General features: G+C 53.3%; 1 protein-coding gene across 3 annotated transcripts in view; it reads left to right on the top strand.

Moving 5' to 3' along the window:
- Positions 1–1,296: 1,296 nt before the first annotated feature.
- The window catches only part of Synpo (synaptopodin), a 37,409-nt gene continuing 21,611 nt past the window's right edge, over positions 1,297–17,094 (top strand). The window contains exons 1-2 of one of the 3 annotated variants that reach the window (XR_008219212.1): positions 7,154–7,381; positions 12,578–12,693. Coding sequence is in view for 1 of the 3 variants with exons in the window: in XM_052742245.1 (XP_052598205.1) it covers positions 1,468–1,849 (382 nt within the window). In the remaining 2 variants the exon portion in view is untranslated. Of the gene's footprint in view, positions 1,850–7,153; positions 7,382–12,577; positions 12,694–17,094 lie in introns of those variants that run through there. The other 2 variants (XM_052742245.1, XR_008219210.1) reach the window with 2 other exon arrangements.

The following is a 17,094-nucleotide window of genomic DNA, read 5'->3' as shown; positions in this document are numbered from 1 at the left end:
GTAGCAATGAAATAATTTTATGATTGGGGGTCACCACAGCATGAGGAACTGGATTAAGGGATTGCAGCCTTTAAGGCTGAGAACCACTGCTCTAACAGATGTCAAAACTTCATGAACTAGAGCACCATACCTTCATCTACACTCCATGTTTCTTACGATATCTGAAGTAGAATGGGGGCCTGATAACTTTTTGTGGGATGAAAGAGTAACCCACATAAGCTAAGCGATGGCTCAGAAAGTGTGCTCAACACTCTGCATGCATTTTTTCATAGAACCCTTTCCACAATTAAATTGGAGTTGATCCGTCATCTAAAGTGCTTGGGTCCAGATTTTAGTGTTTCAGATTTTAGACTTTTTTAGATTTTTGAAAAATTTGCATATGCATAATGAGGATAGCTTTGGGGATGCGAAGCTAAGTCTAAAATTAAGTTTAATTTCTGTTTCATACATATCTTATACCCAGCCTGAAGACCATTTTACACGAGGCTTTTTTTTTTTTTAAGCTGCGCCTTATGTTTACTGTGACTTAGTCCCCAAGTCCAGGGATGAGATTCGCACAGGTGGCTACGTGATGGTGCTCAGAAGGTTCTGGGTTTGGGGTTTTCAGATACTGGGGTGCTCACGCTAGATCACAATGTCCATTTCACAGATAGGGGAGGGGAGACTCAGAGGCCAGCACACAAGTGGCAGAGTCGGATCCTGGCTCAAAGTCTGGGCACCTGTGAGCACGCCATTGTGTTGTCTCTTATAACCGGCTGTGTACCCTAATTGTGTACCCCGCACCCCACTGTCCCTGTGGTTCTTGTGGTGTGTGTACCTTTGGTGGGACGTGAAAGAATTCTTTTTACATGGTGCTCATGAGTGTTTTAAACTAAGTAGATATTTATTTAATGTGCACAGGGAAGGGGGTGACTTGGCCCGATTTGCTTGTGGTTTTCCTGCAATTATTGCTCAAGATAAGTCTAAAGTAATAGAAGTCATGTTATTTAAAGTGGATTGAAGGGAAACATTAAGTAAATAAGTGTCAGGTAGCCTAGGGATAGGGTATGAACAGCATGCTACAAGGAAACACTTCCCTGTGGAGGAGTGGGAACTGTACCCCAGATCCCAGCCAGCTCTTGAGGCTACCCAGGGGTGGAGAGGTCCCAGTGATTCCCTTCAGAACATTCAGTGAGCTCTCTGATGTGTGGCATCTTCTCTTCCTATGCAGATAGATCTCTCGGGAGGGCCCTACAGAGCAGAGCCCAGGAGGGTAAGGACAAGTGTTAGAGGACTACATCTTCACCCAGCCCAGAAAGGACTTGTCTCACCCCTCAGCTGGACCTCACTTCAGCCCTGTGTAGCAGCAGAAGGTGACTTTGCAGAGAACCCAAGGAGGCCTCGAGAGGAGTGAGGAGCAGTACTCACACGGGTCACCTACCCTGCACCAGGAGGCCGCTGCTTTGTCTTACAGAGGAGAGGACCACAATGCTGGGCCCTCACTTCCCAACCCTACCCCTTGGGCCCAGCGAGGGGAGGCCTGCCCCTTGCCCCTTCCAGATCCCGGATGGCAGCTACAGGTGCCTGGCTCTGGAAGCTGAGGAGAGCAGCAGTGAAGATGGCCTCCAGGGAGAGGTGAGGCTTGTGGAGCTGGAAGAAGAGGTGGCCAGCAGAAGCAGAGCCAGCCATGGGACTGCACAGCTATCCAGAGCCCCAGGCATAATCCAGCCATCCAGCTGTTCCAGGGAGGCACGAGGTGGGTTCCAGCCCAGTGACAGGGCCAGCCACGACTGGGATGTGGTACAGGCCCGAAAAGTGATGACAACCAGTGGCAGCACCAGTCCTGGACCCAGGGTGGCCCAGAAGCCAGGTAAGCTTGTATCCCTTCTCCCTAGGGCCATAGAAAACCCCACATGTTCTTAATCAGGGACTCTAAAAGCACGTTTTCCTAGGATGATTAACAATGATCACAAGTCTTCCAGCGTGTCCAGATCTCCAGCTGTGGGAGATGGGCACCTGGGCAGTATGTGTAGTTCCAGCTGTTTGTCAAGGAGAAGGCATCGGTAGAAAGCCCATATCTCACTTGGTTGACAAAAAAACCCACTCCCCCCATCACCTACCCTTTAGCCATTACTGGTAGCAAGGGACTGTGAAGTCCTAAGCAACTGACCTGGGCAGAACCCCCTCATTAAACCTACAGAGCTCAGTGGCAGCTCTAGACAAACAAACACCCCGACAGGGAGGCTACTGCCTCACAGGTGCTGACAGGGCAGAGACTGAAGCCTTTTATGTAAGCTGACCTCAATGGGGAAACTGAGACTCAAGAATAGGAGAGTGCTCATCCGGGACCCTCCGCGCGTATTGATGGCTGAGCTAGGCCAAGGGTCCTCACTCGGGCCTTGGTTCTCCATCTGTCAGAGATGAATGACAAAGGCAGAAGCCTTGTCACCTGGATTGCAGCAAGATCTGATGACAGCTTGTGGAGGGAGGAGGAGGAGGACCGCGTTCTCCTGGGGCCCGCAAGCGCTGGAGTCCTCCGAGGCAGGCAGGGTGAGGCGAGGGAACCAACCTACTGCTGCCTCACTGCCTCCACCGCTGGCCAGGGGCGGTGGAAAGCGCTGCAGTGGGTTCACACTGGAGGTGGGGCTGGCTGTGAGCTGAGCCGCCATCTGCCCAGGCAGGAGAGCAGCCACCAGCAAGTCCCCAGGGTGCAGAGTGTGTGTGTGTGTGTGTGGGGGGGGGGGGGGGAGACAGTCCTGGGAGGGCTTGTGCGTCAAGAGAGTGAAGGAACACTTCATTTCTCTGCAGGCGTTGCTGACGCCAGAGCTGGCACCTCACCAGCCTTCTCACCCACTCTGCTCTCTGCAGTAATTCTCTCCAGGCTCTGATCATCTCCTTGGGTCACAGTCCCTGCCCAGGCACGGGCTAGATAGAGAGCTGGGCAGGAGCAGTGAGGGGGCCTTCAGAGCCTCTAAACAAGGAGGAGGATCCCAGAGTCAGCTTGAATATGGGTCCTCGGGCACCTGAGGACAGTTGTGACTCGCTCCCTGCCCTTACCTGGGCCACAGCTAGGTCAGGAGGCAGGGATGATGGGTATCAAGCCCAGTACTCAGTCGTCAAGCCCTAGCAAGTCCCTTTGGTGAGCTCATTTTTTTTTTTTCAATCTGTGAAAACAGAATAAAAACAGGAGCCGTTGAAAGGGTGCCATGATCTTAGCTGTGGCTGTTTTGGAAAATTTACAATGCTCTAGGTAGCTGTGTAAAGCGAAATGGAAACGATCATTACTGGCTGAACCACACAACTGCTGTTGGTTGAGCTGTGTGCAGAGACTGCTGTGCAAACAGCTTCTCTGTATGGCTTCATGCGGTCTCACAGCAGAGCCCATTCCACAGATGAAAGATGGAGGCTCAGGACAAGTAAGTGACTTGTCCAGGATGTGACTAGCATGTCCGGCTATGGATGGTTGATTGACTAATGAGCCTCATGCTGTGAGCGAGGACTCTACACTGAAATGGCGCTTTCTGCAGATACCCTGGAAAGGTAGCAACTGTGGCAGAGGTGGAGAGGAGAAAAGATCACCTTTAGTTACTTTGTTGGCATCTCACACCCCGTGGGTCATTTGATGGGATCTCACTGTAGTTTTCCCAGGAAGGACAGGTGAGATGATGAAGACTCAGAGATTCAAGTCACCTGTCCAAGGCATGCAGTCATTGTCAGCTCGGAGACTCAGTGCATCCTTTTCATGAGCAGCCCAATTCATTTGTCTCTTTACTGTCCATCCAGTTGGCCCGAGCATTCTAGGGACAGAGAGGCAGAGGCGGCCTCAGGAGGAGAGAAGGGAGAGGTGAGACCTCTCAAAGGAAGCTGGGACTTGCTAAGGAGTGGAAATCTGGGTGGTCTTGGATCTAAGTCTCAATGGCCTTTCTGCTCCCTGGGGATGGGTAGTGGCAGGTCCCTTCCCTCTGCTTGGAGAGCTGGAGGGAAGGAACCTGGGGAGCTGCCAGGTTATTAGCGGCTTAGGGCTTCCTCTCCAAGCTTCCTCTCATTACAGAGAGGATCATAAGCATCTTCAGACAATCACACCCATCCTTCCGCTATTAAACCTGGCTTTCTGGAGTGCTGCCTGGCAGACTGAAGCCCAAGCTATTCATCTTCTGCCTCGGGCACCTTACAGACCTTTCTTTGGGGTCAGCGGATGCTGGTACCAGCCGAGCTGGGCAGAAGAGGGCCTTTGGCAGGCAAGAAGGGACTGCAGACTTGAGTTCGATGTCACCAGGGGCTGAGGGAAGTCTGGTAGAGGATGTGATCAGATGGTCCGCAGTTGGCCAAGAAAGAGCTCTACCCTGTAGCCATCCTCGCCACAGAGTCTCAAGCTGATTGTACCTGGCAGGGGACTGAGTCTGCTGTGCCAGTGGCCACAGAGGGAGAGAAACAGGAAACGATAGACATGCAAAGTCACCCAGTAAATTGGTAGCAAAATCGAAGGCTGGAACCCCGGGCTGCTTCTCTTTTCAGATGCTCTGCTCCGTGTGGAATGTTTTATACAGAGTGCTTCAATGCATCCTCTGAATAGCCTTAGGAAGTTCAGACTTGCCACTGCCGTCTCCTCTTCCTCCTACTCCTCCTCCTCCTCCTCCTCCTCCTCCTCTTCTCCTTTTTATGTTGAGACAGTCTTGCTGTGCAGTCTCCCTAAGGCCTGAGATTTGCTGAGGAAATCTGGGCTGACTTTGAACTGTGGCCTCTTGGATGCTGGGGTTACGGGTGTGCCTCCCAAACCCAGTTCGTTCTTCCCTCATCTCTGTCTTACAGATGAGGAAACTAGGCACACAGAATTTCAGAGAATTGTCACATTGAAGTCCAACGGCCTGTAGGTGGAGGAGCTGAGATTTGAACCCTGAGAGGTCTTGGGGCCCATGCTTCTAAATCCTCTTTCTGCTGCTTTGTTTCCATGGCAACAAGGAAGCAGGCTGTGTTCTTCCACCCACCTGGGGCTGGAAAATGGTTGTTCAGGCTCTGAGAGTGGGTGGGGGACCCAGCCAAGCCACATTCCTCTTCTTCAGATGTAACGGGGAGACCTGTGAGCCACTGCTGACCCAGCTTCTCCCTTGCCAGCGGCCACTCGATGGTGAAGGTTATCCAGAGGATTCTGGGGCCTTTGCCACTCTAACAGACACTGCCTTGAGCCTCAGATGGGTAGGAGGATAGGGGTATGGGTACAGATTGTAAGGTAAGCCTGCCCTGGCCACCTCCATCTTGATTAAACAGAGGGAAATGAACTACATCTGTTTTATTAGGGAGAGAGCTGACAGAGTCTGGTTAAGGTCAAGGAGCCAGGGTCAAGGCTCCTGTCCCTTAGGCTTCTGGGAAAGAGCAGATGGCAGAGGAGGCTGGGCAGGGAGCCCCACACCCTGGTGACTTTAACAGGAAGATGACTGTGAAGAGCACTGCTCCAGGTTCTCGTATACCTTCCTGTGCGGTTCGATCAAACATACATACCATAGCCACCCATGAACACATGTGTACCCCACCATGTAGACATGCCACATTCCCAGACATTCTCCTGTGACCCTTTTCAGTTGATACATGTGTGAATGCCATCACACCCTGGCACACCCATGTGCAATGGGCAGACACTGGCATACACCCCTCCCAAACAGCTTCTCGTCCATCATATCATGGAACATGCAGGCAAGTGTCTCAGGTTTGTTTACATAGCCCCCATCCCACGACAGGTCACGCAGACACATACATGTAAGTGTTCGCACACGAGTACACAGTTTCCTGTAGACAAGGATTAAGCCATGTCCTGCGCTTCCTTTCTTTTGCTACACACTCCTGGTCTGTCTTCCAGGCACAGCCGCTCTTGCACATCGACCGACCGTCACACACCCACATGCAGACGGAACCACTTTCTCTCCGCCTTTCTTTCCCCCATCTCTTTCTCTTTCACAGCCACCCACACAGTAATCCTAGCCTCTCTCTCTCTCTCTCTCTCTTCCTCTCACCCACGCACTGTTTCCTGGATTTCCACAGGCTAGGCTGCAGCCACCTCCCCAGCGCATGCACAAGGAGAGAGCAATCTCTTGCCTGGTGCCATCTCCAGGGTATCTTCTTGTCCCCCACCCCGTCCACCAGGACAAGAGTGACCACAGGCCCGAGGAATTCCCTGAAGCCCACAAAGCCAGCCAGACAGAGGGATGGAAGGGGCCAGCGTGGATTTGTCTCCCCAGTCACCTGACCTCCTGCTCTCAGAGCCTACCCGCTGGGGACAGGGAGAGTCTGAAACCTGAACATCTTTGAGTCTGTGTTTTAGAGGACCTTGGGCAGGGTGGGTGGACGTCAGCATGTTTCTAAGTTCCTTTATCAGAAACCGAAACACGGTTTCTTGGGGACCAGTGACACTGGAGCCACTCTGACTGAAGGAGTGATCAACCAGTGTGGTCCTCCTTCAGAACTGCTGGGGATATGGAGGTGCTTGTTAACCAGTTATGTTTCCAAGCCCACCAACAACTCCCCATGGGAGCTGCACTGGAATGTGGGAATATGGACTTTTAACAGCTGTGTGTGTGTGTGTGTGTGTGTGTGTGTGTGTGTGTGTGTGTGTGTGTGTGTGTGTGTGTGGTGTGTGATGTTCCCACTGGAGCAGAGTGACAATTGCCATGGCCTCTGCTGAGCTCAACCATAACGGTGTTCTGCAGAAGTTGGGGGAATCAAAGCCTCACAGCATCTCTGCCCTTGTTGCTGATAGCTAATTAAGTCAGGGGAGGACAACGGGCTGACGACAGCCCTCCCCAGCCTCTTTGCTTAAGCCCTACGAAGGAAGATAGTTACTCTGGTTCCTGGGCTGTGTGGGGCGAGGGGGTGTCGTGGTTATCACTTGAGGGGACAGAATCTCAAAGACAGGTTTTAAAGGAGGGTAGTAGGAAGAGAAAGGGGCAGAGAGATGGCGGCGCTGGGAGAAACCGAGTGAGAAAGAATTTAAGGGCAGGACCGCAGACCCAGAGATACACAGTAAGATGAGGAGACGGAGGGACAGGGGCATCCGCAAGTGAGATGCATAAGTGAGGACGCGAGGAGAGAGCGGGACCGGCTGGAGATGAGGCCTTGGCCACAGTGGGGGGGGGGAGGGGGTGTCGCACCCCGGGGGCTGGGCGGGGCGCGGGAGGGGCGGCGCTAGGGCCCGGGGGAGCGCACAGCGGGAGAGCGGCGCCCGCCCTGCGCCCGCGGCTCCCGCTCGGGTCCCCATCAGCTTCCAGCGGCCAGGACCTGGCTTCGGGCGCTGAGCGGGCGCCGCCGCTGGGCGGGGTGCAGGGATCTCGGGGCGGGGCTCACGCATGGACGTAGCCAGGTGAGCTAAGGCGGCGGCGCCCGGGAGCTCAGGGAGCGCACACCGCTGCTGGAGGTGAGTGGGGGGGCTCGGGGCTGGCGAGGCGCCCAGTGAGCCTTGCCCTTGCCACCTGCGCAGCTGCTCGTACCTCCCCCAGAGGAGGGAGGTGGCACATCTCAGCTCCAGTCCCTGCATTCAGGGTGAGCTTTGCCAAGTTGCTTCTACACCGAGCCTCAGTTTCCCCATCTGTGCAGTGCAGGTTGGAGAGATCTCAGGGCTCTCCAGCAGCTCGGAAACCGGAGGACGCCCTGTCCCGGGGCGCTGTCTCCCCGGGCTGTGTGAGCTTCAGCTGTGTGTCCCTCTCCGCAAGCCTGTCGATGTGGGGTAGGGGAGACATGCAACCCCCTGACTCGGGCATGGGCACTAGCCCTAGCTCTGAGTCCCTGCCGGCTCTGGGAGATCCGGCTGCAAGACCCAGGAGCCTGAGGCTGAACGGACGTGGGCGCCTGCGGGGGCAGCAGGACCAACTGTGCCGGCGGGCACCTCCATTTCCCGCGGGCGGAGCGGTCGGGCCGAGGGAGCTGCAGTGGTGCGCAGGGTAGCCACACCGCTACACAGCTGGGACCTCCAGGGCCCAGCCCAGTTCTACCTGGGGAAATCAAGACCTTTATAAAGTGCCCCCAAGGGACTCCTGAGTCTCACAGCTCCACCTTTCCCTTAATTACCAGAAAGGGCCGGCTCTTTTCTGACACCACACTGTGGAATGAGGCGAGGGGAAAGATCCCGCCTAGGGCCCTGGAAAGACCTCTGAGGAATCTAGGGGAAAGGTCTCCACGTCCTCCCTCAACCCCAAGTTCTGGGTCTAACTCTAGGTGGAGATAGGGACCCCTGTGCTGCCCATCTGGGTGTTTTAGAAGTTGGGTAAACAGCTGAGCGAGAAGCCGCAGGTGGCATGTATCCTAACCCCCACTCCCACAGGTCCTGAGTGGCAAGTGACCCTGCAGTGAACCGCCTTGTTGTTGTAGGATGTTGGCATCCCCCCTCCCTTCTCCAGATCCCAGAGAGGTAGGAAGGTGGACCCTGAGGGCGCAACTGTGCTACAAACCCAAGTACCACGGTGGCCCATCAGGGTGTCCCACTCTTATTGCTTTGGAAAGTGAGGGATGAAATCTGATGCTTGTCATGAGGAAGAGGGTACTGTGGGGGGCCTTGCCTGCAGCCGGTCTGCCCTGTCACTGACCCAGACCTGACCCCTAGCCATGTTGCGGGGAGGGGGGTGCTGAGGCATAAACTGAAGCTGATGACGGTCCCCCAGCAGGAGCCCGAAATCCCTGTCCAGAGCTGACCTGCTTCTGGCTAGTTCCAGCATCATTCAGGTTTTGATACCGGAAGAGCTAACAGCAAATATTTGCTGCTGGGCCACCAAGGCTTTCTTTCGGCCCTAATTTCTAGCCTGCCCTCGCTTTGCAAGCCACACCCAATCTCCTGCACCCCTTTTAACTACGTTAGGACTGAGTCAGTATTTGCACAGTGAAAATAAGGTCTTTAACTCTTTCCCTCCCTCACAGCTGTTGTTCTACACTCCCGGGAAGGGTAAGATCAACACTTTTTTTTTTTTTTTTTTTTTTTTTCTGAGACAGGGTTTCTCTGTGTAGCTTTGGAGCCTGTCCTGGAACTCGCTCTGTAGACCAGGCTGGCCTCGAACTCACAGAGATCGGTCTGGCTCTGCCTCCCGAGTGCTGGGATTAAAGGCGTGCGCCACCACCGCCAGGCGACAGGTTCCTTTTAATGGACAGTTTAGTTGTAGGCAGAAGGAAAAAAAAAATGACACTTTAATAAGTGGGAGGGGCATAGCACCCTAGGGCATCTGGCAGAAGGAAAGAAACACAGGGGGCCTTTCCCATCCTCTTCTCTACAGTCTTCAGAGCTGATTCCCAGAGGCCTGCTAGGTGGGACGTTCACACTCGGCACGTGCCCTACCTACTAAGGCTGCCTTCCCACGAGGCTGAACACACCTCCAGCCCACGGGCCTGGCCTGGGAGGCACCTTTTCCTTCAGGGCAGCTCCTAGGCTTCCAGACATGAGCTCATCGGAACAGTGGATGCCAGGAAGGGAGGGACTGAGGGGAAACAGTCCGGGCTGCCCAGATCGGCACACCATGGGCTCTGAGGAGTGGGCACTGGTGTCGAAGACTTTCCAGCTCTGTCCCATTGTGATGAGGAAGCAGGGTCAAAACAGGCCGGGGTGGGTCAGCAGGGAGAGGATGGGAACCAGGCTGAATGCCCCGGCTCTAGTACCAGGCTGATCTCTGCTACCTGCTGGCTTACCAAGTGACCTTGGTTAAATCCCTTGCCTTCCTAGGACCTCGGGAGCCCTGGCTAGCAATGAGGGAAAGGGTGCTTTGGAAAACCTCAGTAGCCCTGGCTAGCAATGAGGGGAAAGGTGCTTCGGAACTAGGTTATAGTAGAAAACAGGCCAGTCAGATTCTGCCCTCAGGGAGCTTGCTATATATTTGTGTTTGTACATACATGTGTATATATACAGTGTGCATGCGTGTACACATACGCATAGGGTTGGGCTTTTTGTTTTGTTTTTCGAGACAGAGTCCCCCTATGTAGCTCATGCTGGTTTGGAACTTGCTATATAGCTCAGATGAGCACCAAACTCATGATCGATCTCTTTCCATCTTCTGTGTGCTGAGATTACAATAGGCATGTGCTGCCTTACCTGGCTAGAAGCTAGCAGCTTTGTCTAGATTTTTGAATTACATTTATTTACTTGTATGTGTGTGTATGTGTGTGTGTGTGGGGGGACACATCATGTATGTGTGTGCACACGCACATGGTATGTGTGTGGAGGTCAGTAGTAGTCGGTTCTCTCCTACCATCATGTGGGTCCCAGGGATCGTACTCAGGTCGTCAGGCTTGGTGACAAACACCTTTATCTGATGTACCATCTCACCATAGACACTTGTGTTTTAATTGAGAGAATAAGACAAGGAAAAAAAAAAAAGAAATGAGTAAATCAACAAGATAATTTCAGAGTTGGGCGTGGGGGGTGGGTATAGCATGGAAAGAAGCCCACTGTTGAGATGGAGAGCCAGCAGAGGGACAGCCCCTTTGTGGCCAGGGAAGGCTTATCGGGGACCACTGTGGCGTAGAGGTCTGAATGATATTTGAAGGGTGGTCAGGGCATCTTGGAGGAAGCATGTCTGGAATGGGACCCAGAGTCTTTGAAGGTACTAGTCTGGGCCTGGGAGGGTGCTGTAGAGGGTGGTGAGTGGCTCACTCTTTTTTTTTTTTTTTTTTTTTTTTTTGGTTTTTCGAGACAGGGTTTCTCTGTGTAGCTTTGCGCCTTTCCTGGAACTCACTTGGTAGTCCAGGCTGGCCTCGAACTCACAGAGATCCGCCTGGCTCTGCCTCCCGAGTGCTGGGATTAAAGGCGTGCGCCACCACCGCCCGGCGAGTGGCTCACTCTTAAAGCTGGGTGTGGGTGGTATGTGTTGGCTGCAGGTTACACCCCCCCACCACCACCACACACCCCCTGGTCTTTAAATTGCAGGGCGTTAAGAGTTGGGCTTGAGATCTGGCCAGAGGGAGGGCAGATGGCCTCTGGGGAGGCTCTGTGAGTTAGGCCAGTGTGTGTATAGAGCCCTTTGTGAACTATCTATCCGTGGACACTGGGGCTCAGTTGCTACTCAGTGTGACTGGAGAAGACGTCTACATGACAACAGCCCCCAGGCCCTGTGATTCCAGAGGCTTACCCAAAGCCCTTGTTCTGGAATGAACTCTTCACCGACTGGCTGCTGCTGACATTCCATCACCCTGGGTTCATCTTTTCCATTCAGTAAGGCTGACCCTGCCCTGCCCTGCCCTGCCCTGTCCACCTCCCTGGATGCCACAGCCTGTCTCTGTGTCACCTGCTTCCCGAGTGGCTGGCACGTGCGTGTTGTGGTCAGACTTGGGGGTTTCATCCCTGGCCGTCTGAGTTCATAAGCACATTATGTAACCCCTCTGGACTCTTGTTTCCTTATCCCACGAAACAGAGACAATGCTCGGCCTTGTAGTGTTAGGAAAATGGAGTGAGTTGATGAAGGATGCTTAAAAAATGAGCTACTACTTATTAATAGTACTCCCATGTTTTGATCTCCATTAAAATAGCAAGCCCTTGAGCAGATGGCCTCTTGCCCAAGGCGCCTCATATCACCGTGTCAATTTCTTCTTGGAGTTGGACCAGGGTGTTTGGGAGGTGGCAGGATGAGCCAGCATAGTGGATAAGACCTGGATTGAGCTTCAGGGGGAGCTCACGGGATAGTGGTTTTAAGCAGCCCTTTGCTTCCTTCAGGCCTCAGGTTTCAGCTATAAGGAATGAGCAGGAATGGAAGAGATAAAATAAAAAACAGTTTTTGAAAAGTATTTTTTTTTTGTTACTGTGTTCCAAGAGCTCTATGAAACCAGCCTCACTGTTTTATGAGTGGGAACCCGAGGCACAGAGTGGCTAGTTCAGTGAGCCCCAATGACTGACCCCAAAGACCTCAAGCTTTACTCCTGAATGGCGTAGTCCAGAGAGGCCAAGCCACCTTCTCCAGATCACAGAGTGTCTCCTGATTTTCCCTATCTCTAACACTCAGGCCCTGACAAGAGAAACCTCATGGGATTTGGGGCCCAAGCCTCTGACACTGGCATACGAGCCAGTTCCTTTTCCTTTCTTTCCTGCCCTTCTTCCTTGGGGGTGGGTAAAGGATGATAAAATGTGCACCGTGGGTACAACGGGCAGGGGTAGCCCTGCCGGAGTGAGTGTGGTTAATGCTGGAGAGCTTGCAAATCCAGTGCCTGAGCTGCAACAACCCATGCAGTCTGGTATGGCCCAGCTCTGGACAGATAAGGAAACTGAGGTCAAAGAGTCTACAGACTGGTCCCACACCACCCACACAGTTGGACACTCTTCATCCTTGGCCTCTTGTATTGCCCTCGGGGCTACTTAGGACTTTTGGGCGCCGTGGAGAGATAGGACACAGGGTCCTTTGAGAGCATACATGGAATTGGGGGATGGGGAGGGTACTGATTAAAAAATAGACTGTCATGTGCATGAGGGCCAGACATGCCACCACCCAGCCTCTGGCCATTTGGCTTCCAGGGAGCCAGCTGCCAGGCTCTCCTCAGGCCTCCTGCTGAGAGCTCCATCCATCTCCCCTGGCTCTGGGCCTGAATCCACATGCGCTCAGTCACAGCTACTTTCCTCTCTCTTCTCTCCCTTCTGCATTCCTCCTAGCCTCCAGGCAGACGGTGCTCTCCTTGAGCTTGGGTGGGCCTGAAGCTCAGCTGTTGGCTCCTAGCTGTGCCAAGGAAGTCTGGTGTCCCCGTGCACTGGTTGTGTGGCCTCATCGGGTGACACCCCCCCCCCCCCCCCCCCGTCCCTCTCTGCGCATTAAGCAATGATAGAGGAATGGGATTAGTGAAAGTCCTTTCTTTGCAGCTTTAGAAGTCTCACCCAGGCTCCTTCTCCCACGAAAACCTGGCAAACAGTGCTGGGGACCCCACACCAAGAGGTGACATGGCCTGTTAAGGCCACGGCGCCTCAGAGAGCAGCCAGGCCGCAGGGGCCGAGGTCTCACCCCCAGTCACCTTGAAAGTACCCTTCTTTAACAGCTTCTCTGGTTGAGTGAGACTGCAGGGTGTCAGGGAGGTCAAGGTTTTGCAGCAGGGGTGTGAACAGTCCGCTGCTCTGTTCTTTCCTCCTTGTCGTCGACAAAGGTTGGTCCGGCCCCAACGGCAGTCTAGGCACGGGAGGTCATAGCCGGTGTCTCTGCCCTGCCAGGGTGGAGCGGACTGATATTAAAACAAACAGGCATGGAATCTGATGAGGTCGGAGAATATTCTGAGGATGCTATGGTGAGAATGTCACTCCCACCTGCGTGCACCCTGAAGAAAGGAAAGTGTGGTCAGAAAGGCACAGCTGCCGGGACCAGGGCGGGAAGGGCTCAAGGCAGTGGGAGCAGCGGGGCAAAGGGCCTGAGGTGAGAAAGGGCATGGTATACCTCCAAAGAGCCTTTGAAGGAAGGCCAGTGAAGCTGGAGTGTTAGGAGGATGAGGCATCCCAAAGAGAGGTGCGTCATGGGGCCGTGGAGATAGTTGTCCAGGACTGGAGGCCCAAAAGGATTTGAGGAGGACTCTGGGAAGGAGAGATCCCTCTGGAGCTGTGCCAAAGGCTACCTGCGTCCTCTTTCTTGGGATGGGTGCTGTCAGTGGGCCCCACACTCAGCATTGTCATAGATGGTTGCTCACAGAGCATCTGGAGCCGCCCCTCTCTGCCTGGATCGCTGTGCTTGCATCTGAACGGACTGCTCTGAGCAGGGCATGGCAGTCCAGCAGCCACATGGCCTTGGGCAGTCTCCTGAAGCCAAGGCCCTGGGATGGTAGTTCAGTTGCCAGTGCTCTACCCCTTTCTTCGGACTCAGTTTCCCAATCTGTGTCCTAGAGAATGGGTTTGTTTGTTTTTTCTGTTCTCCAAGGGGGGCATGTGGTTGAAGTGGCAGCATCACTGGAAATGCAGGTTCTTGTGCCTCTCCCCCTGTGGCCTGTCCCCCCAACCCCTCGAGTGACAGTGTCCATTCTAACAGGTGCCCTGCATAGTTCCTCTATGCTTCAGAGCCTGAGGACTGTGATAGACCAGCCATTTTCAAATTTAGAAAGAGTTAAAGTCCTCACATGTTTCCTCCTTCTCCAAGGTTTTACATATAATCTTCCCAGGCCTCTCTTTTACTCCTTAAGAACTTGGTCACTGGCCTCTAAGCACCCTTAATTCTCTGGGGTTCCCTGTCTTGAGAGTCTGGAAATGTGGACTAACAGGGAGGGCAGTTGGCAGGCCACAGCCCTGTGACATTTTTCTTGCCTGTTCGCATTTGGGTGTCCTGCCCTCTTCCCTTTGGGATCCCTGAAAGGGTAGCTGGTACTATTCTTAGCAGGTCAGGGTGGGGAGGAGAGAACATCCTGGTACATTATTTATGCCTCTTCATCAACAGGATTACATTCAGGGCTCCCAGGACATGGCCTTTCCGGCATGGCCTTCGTCACTGTTGTGACGAACACATCTACTATGTAGCCCTGAGGTGAGAAAAGTGCTTGGCACCAGGTAGAGAGGAAAGCAGTTTCCCAGGACCCCAAATTTGGCAAAAGAAGTTTTGGGGAACCCACATCAAGAAGGGACATGATCTGCAAAGGCCACTGAGCCCCCAGGAAGACCTGACCTTGGTCATCTTGAAAACCCCGTTCCCAAGTAATGACTCTTGTTGAGTGAGATTGTGTGGTGCTACAGAGGTGAAGTCTTCTTGCCTGGCACCCCACTTAGGCCTGTAAACCTCATGCTGGTAATGGTCAGGAACCTGGGATGTGTGTGGCTCAATGGGTAGAATGCCGACCAAGCACGCCTGAAGCCCTGGGTTCAGTCCTCAGTACCACAGAAGCCCGGGTGTGGTGGTACACACCTATAATCCCAGCACTTGGGAAGTAGATGTAGCAGGATCAGGAGTTCAAAGTCATCCTCCGCTACACAACAGGTGTGAGGCCGGCCTGAGTTACGAAAGACATCTCTGCAGTTACATGGATGCGGTGTGTGTGTATGGGCACTGACAAATGAAACAAGATTCTCTGCTCCTGGAAGTGAGTGTGTTAGTCAGAGCCCCCACACACCACCATTGCTGGCGCATGCATGAGCCACAGGCCTATCGATGGGTACTTTGCCTGTGTGTTACCAACCCTTGCAAGCACTCAGCAGGGTGGGCTTTGGAGACTGTTGCAGGGACTCGGCAGATGGGAGGCTTGCTAATGGTCATCATAGCTCACGCTCAGGTTAGTTAGGACGGAATGATGGTTTTAGATCTAATGCTAGCACGCAGTGGGAGGGCTCTGGGGACTCTGTGCATGGCCCAGGGAGGGAGACACGACCGTGCTGGCCGATCAGCTGGTCCCATTGCTGGGGAGCCTTGAGTTGCCGAGGAAGTCACATGTGTGCCAGAGTTGTCATGAACCTGGAATAAAGGCCAGTTACCCCGAGGCTAGAACCAAATTATAAGGGATGAATGTCAGGCCTGAGGTGACAGAGCCTCTGGCTGGAAGCCAAAGGCTGCATGCTATGAAATCCTGGGAGGTAGAATGGCCTTCTCTGGGTCCCCTCCCCACCTCTTGCTATTTATTTATTTATTTGCCTCCCTGCCTCTTGCTCTTTGTTCATTCATTCATTCATTCATTTATTGAGGCAAGGTCTTGCTATGTAGCCCTGGCTGGCTTCAGATTTATGGCAATCCTCCTACCTCTTCTTTCTAAATGCCCAGCCTCTGCTTCAGTTTCCCAGTCTGTAGAGTGATGTAGCAATCCCTCCTCTGCCTGTATTTCTGATAAATGAAAAGTGTTATGGAAACGACCAAGGGTTGTGAGTACTTAAAGGATGGTTTGTATTCACTGTCCTTTTTATTAGGTTTTCCACTTTGCACACAGAATAACCAGATTTCATCACGGCATTATCATACACGGCTCTATGTGCAGGTACATGTCAATGAACATTGCTCGCACCCATCCCACATAATTTTTTTCCCCACGTAGTTCAATGTTATTAAATGTGTTTTGCGTTAACATTTAAGGAGTTCATGTTATATGCCAGACCACAGTCCAGGCATCTGTCTGTCTGTTCGCTAGCTATACACTTAACTTAGGGGTTGATGGGCCCATCGAGTCGCTAACCTGGCTGTGTACCGGAGTCCCTCAGGTGGACCCATAGGACTAGACTGGAGCCCAGGAATTGGCGTGTGGGCCACCTGCAAGTTCTGTTCTGGGCAAGAGAGAAAAAACGAACTTGCTGAGGCCTCAGGCTGGGGCTGGTCTTTTTCTCCTGCTCCTCAGCTGCCCTGATCACTGCACAGGAAAGAGGCTGGGAATCTCTGGTGACAGCTGACAGATGCCCATGGTGGTGGCCGACACACTCAGTACTGCTCGGGTACTTCACAGGGCTTAGTTGTTGTAGGAGTGGAAGCGGGGGGGACATTCTCTGGAACAATGTCACCCCCTGGGACACTCAAGCATCAGGTGGTAGATTTTAATGCGTTCCCGAAGAGACGCATTCGGCTCTGACTGAGGTGCAGAATCATGGATTTCAAAGCCTACCTACCATTGGGTCACTGACCCTCTCCAGCAGCGTGTGTCTGTGGCAAGAACTGTTTGGTAACTCCATTACCTGGAGACTAGGTAGGTAGCCTGAAGGGACACATACCCTCCCACAGAGTGTATACCTGTTTCGGGTGTGCCCATGCTGGCCTCCTGCACGAGCACAGTGTACTTCCATGTGTATGCCTGCAGGTGCTCACGTGTCTGTCCTGCCCACTCTGTTTAGTGTGTGCGCACGCCCGGGGCGGGCTCTGTTGTGTGTCCCGCATACTTGAAGCCTCCGTGTGGGGGCCTGTGTGCAAAGGAAGATGTATGTGCTGCCACCCGCTGGAGTCGGTCCAGCGTTAGGGAAAGAGATCCCAGGGAGAAGAGGGTAGAAGGCTGTTGGAAAAGACACTTTCCTTGCTTGTGTGTGGTGGAGCCTGCCTCAGGATCTCAGAACAAGTGCCAAGCCGCTCTTTCTCTGCACAGGCCTATGCCTCCTGAGCCCCCCACCCCTTCCTCACGGCCTCGCTCAGAAGCGCTTCCTCTGTGAAGATGACCTTGATTGACATAATTGACTTTGCACGTCACTCTCCGCAGACTTATGTGTTTATTTATCATCTCGCCCCCTTACTAAAATTCGCACATTTT

Source organism: Peromyscus californicus, unplaced genomic scaffold, assembly GCF_007827085.1.
Source record: "Peromyscus californicus insignis strain IS unplaced genomic scaffold, ASM782708v3 Scaffold_17__1_contigs__length_78620276, whole genome shotgun sequence".
NCBI classification, from domain to species: domain Eukaryota; kingdom Metazoa; phylum Chordata; class Mammalia; order Rodentia; family Cricetidae; genus Peromyscus; species Peromyscus californicus.
This window is presented reverse-complemented; position numbering and strand designations above follow the sequence as displayed.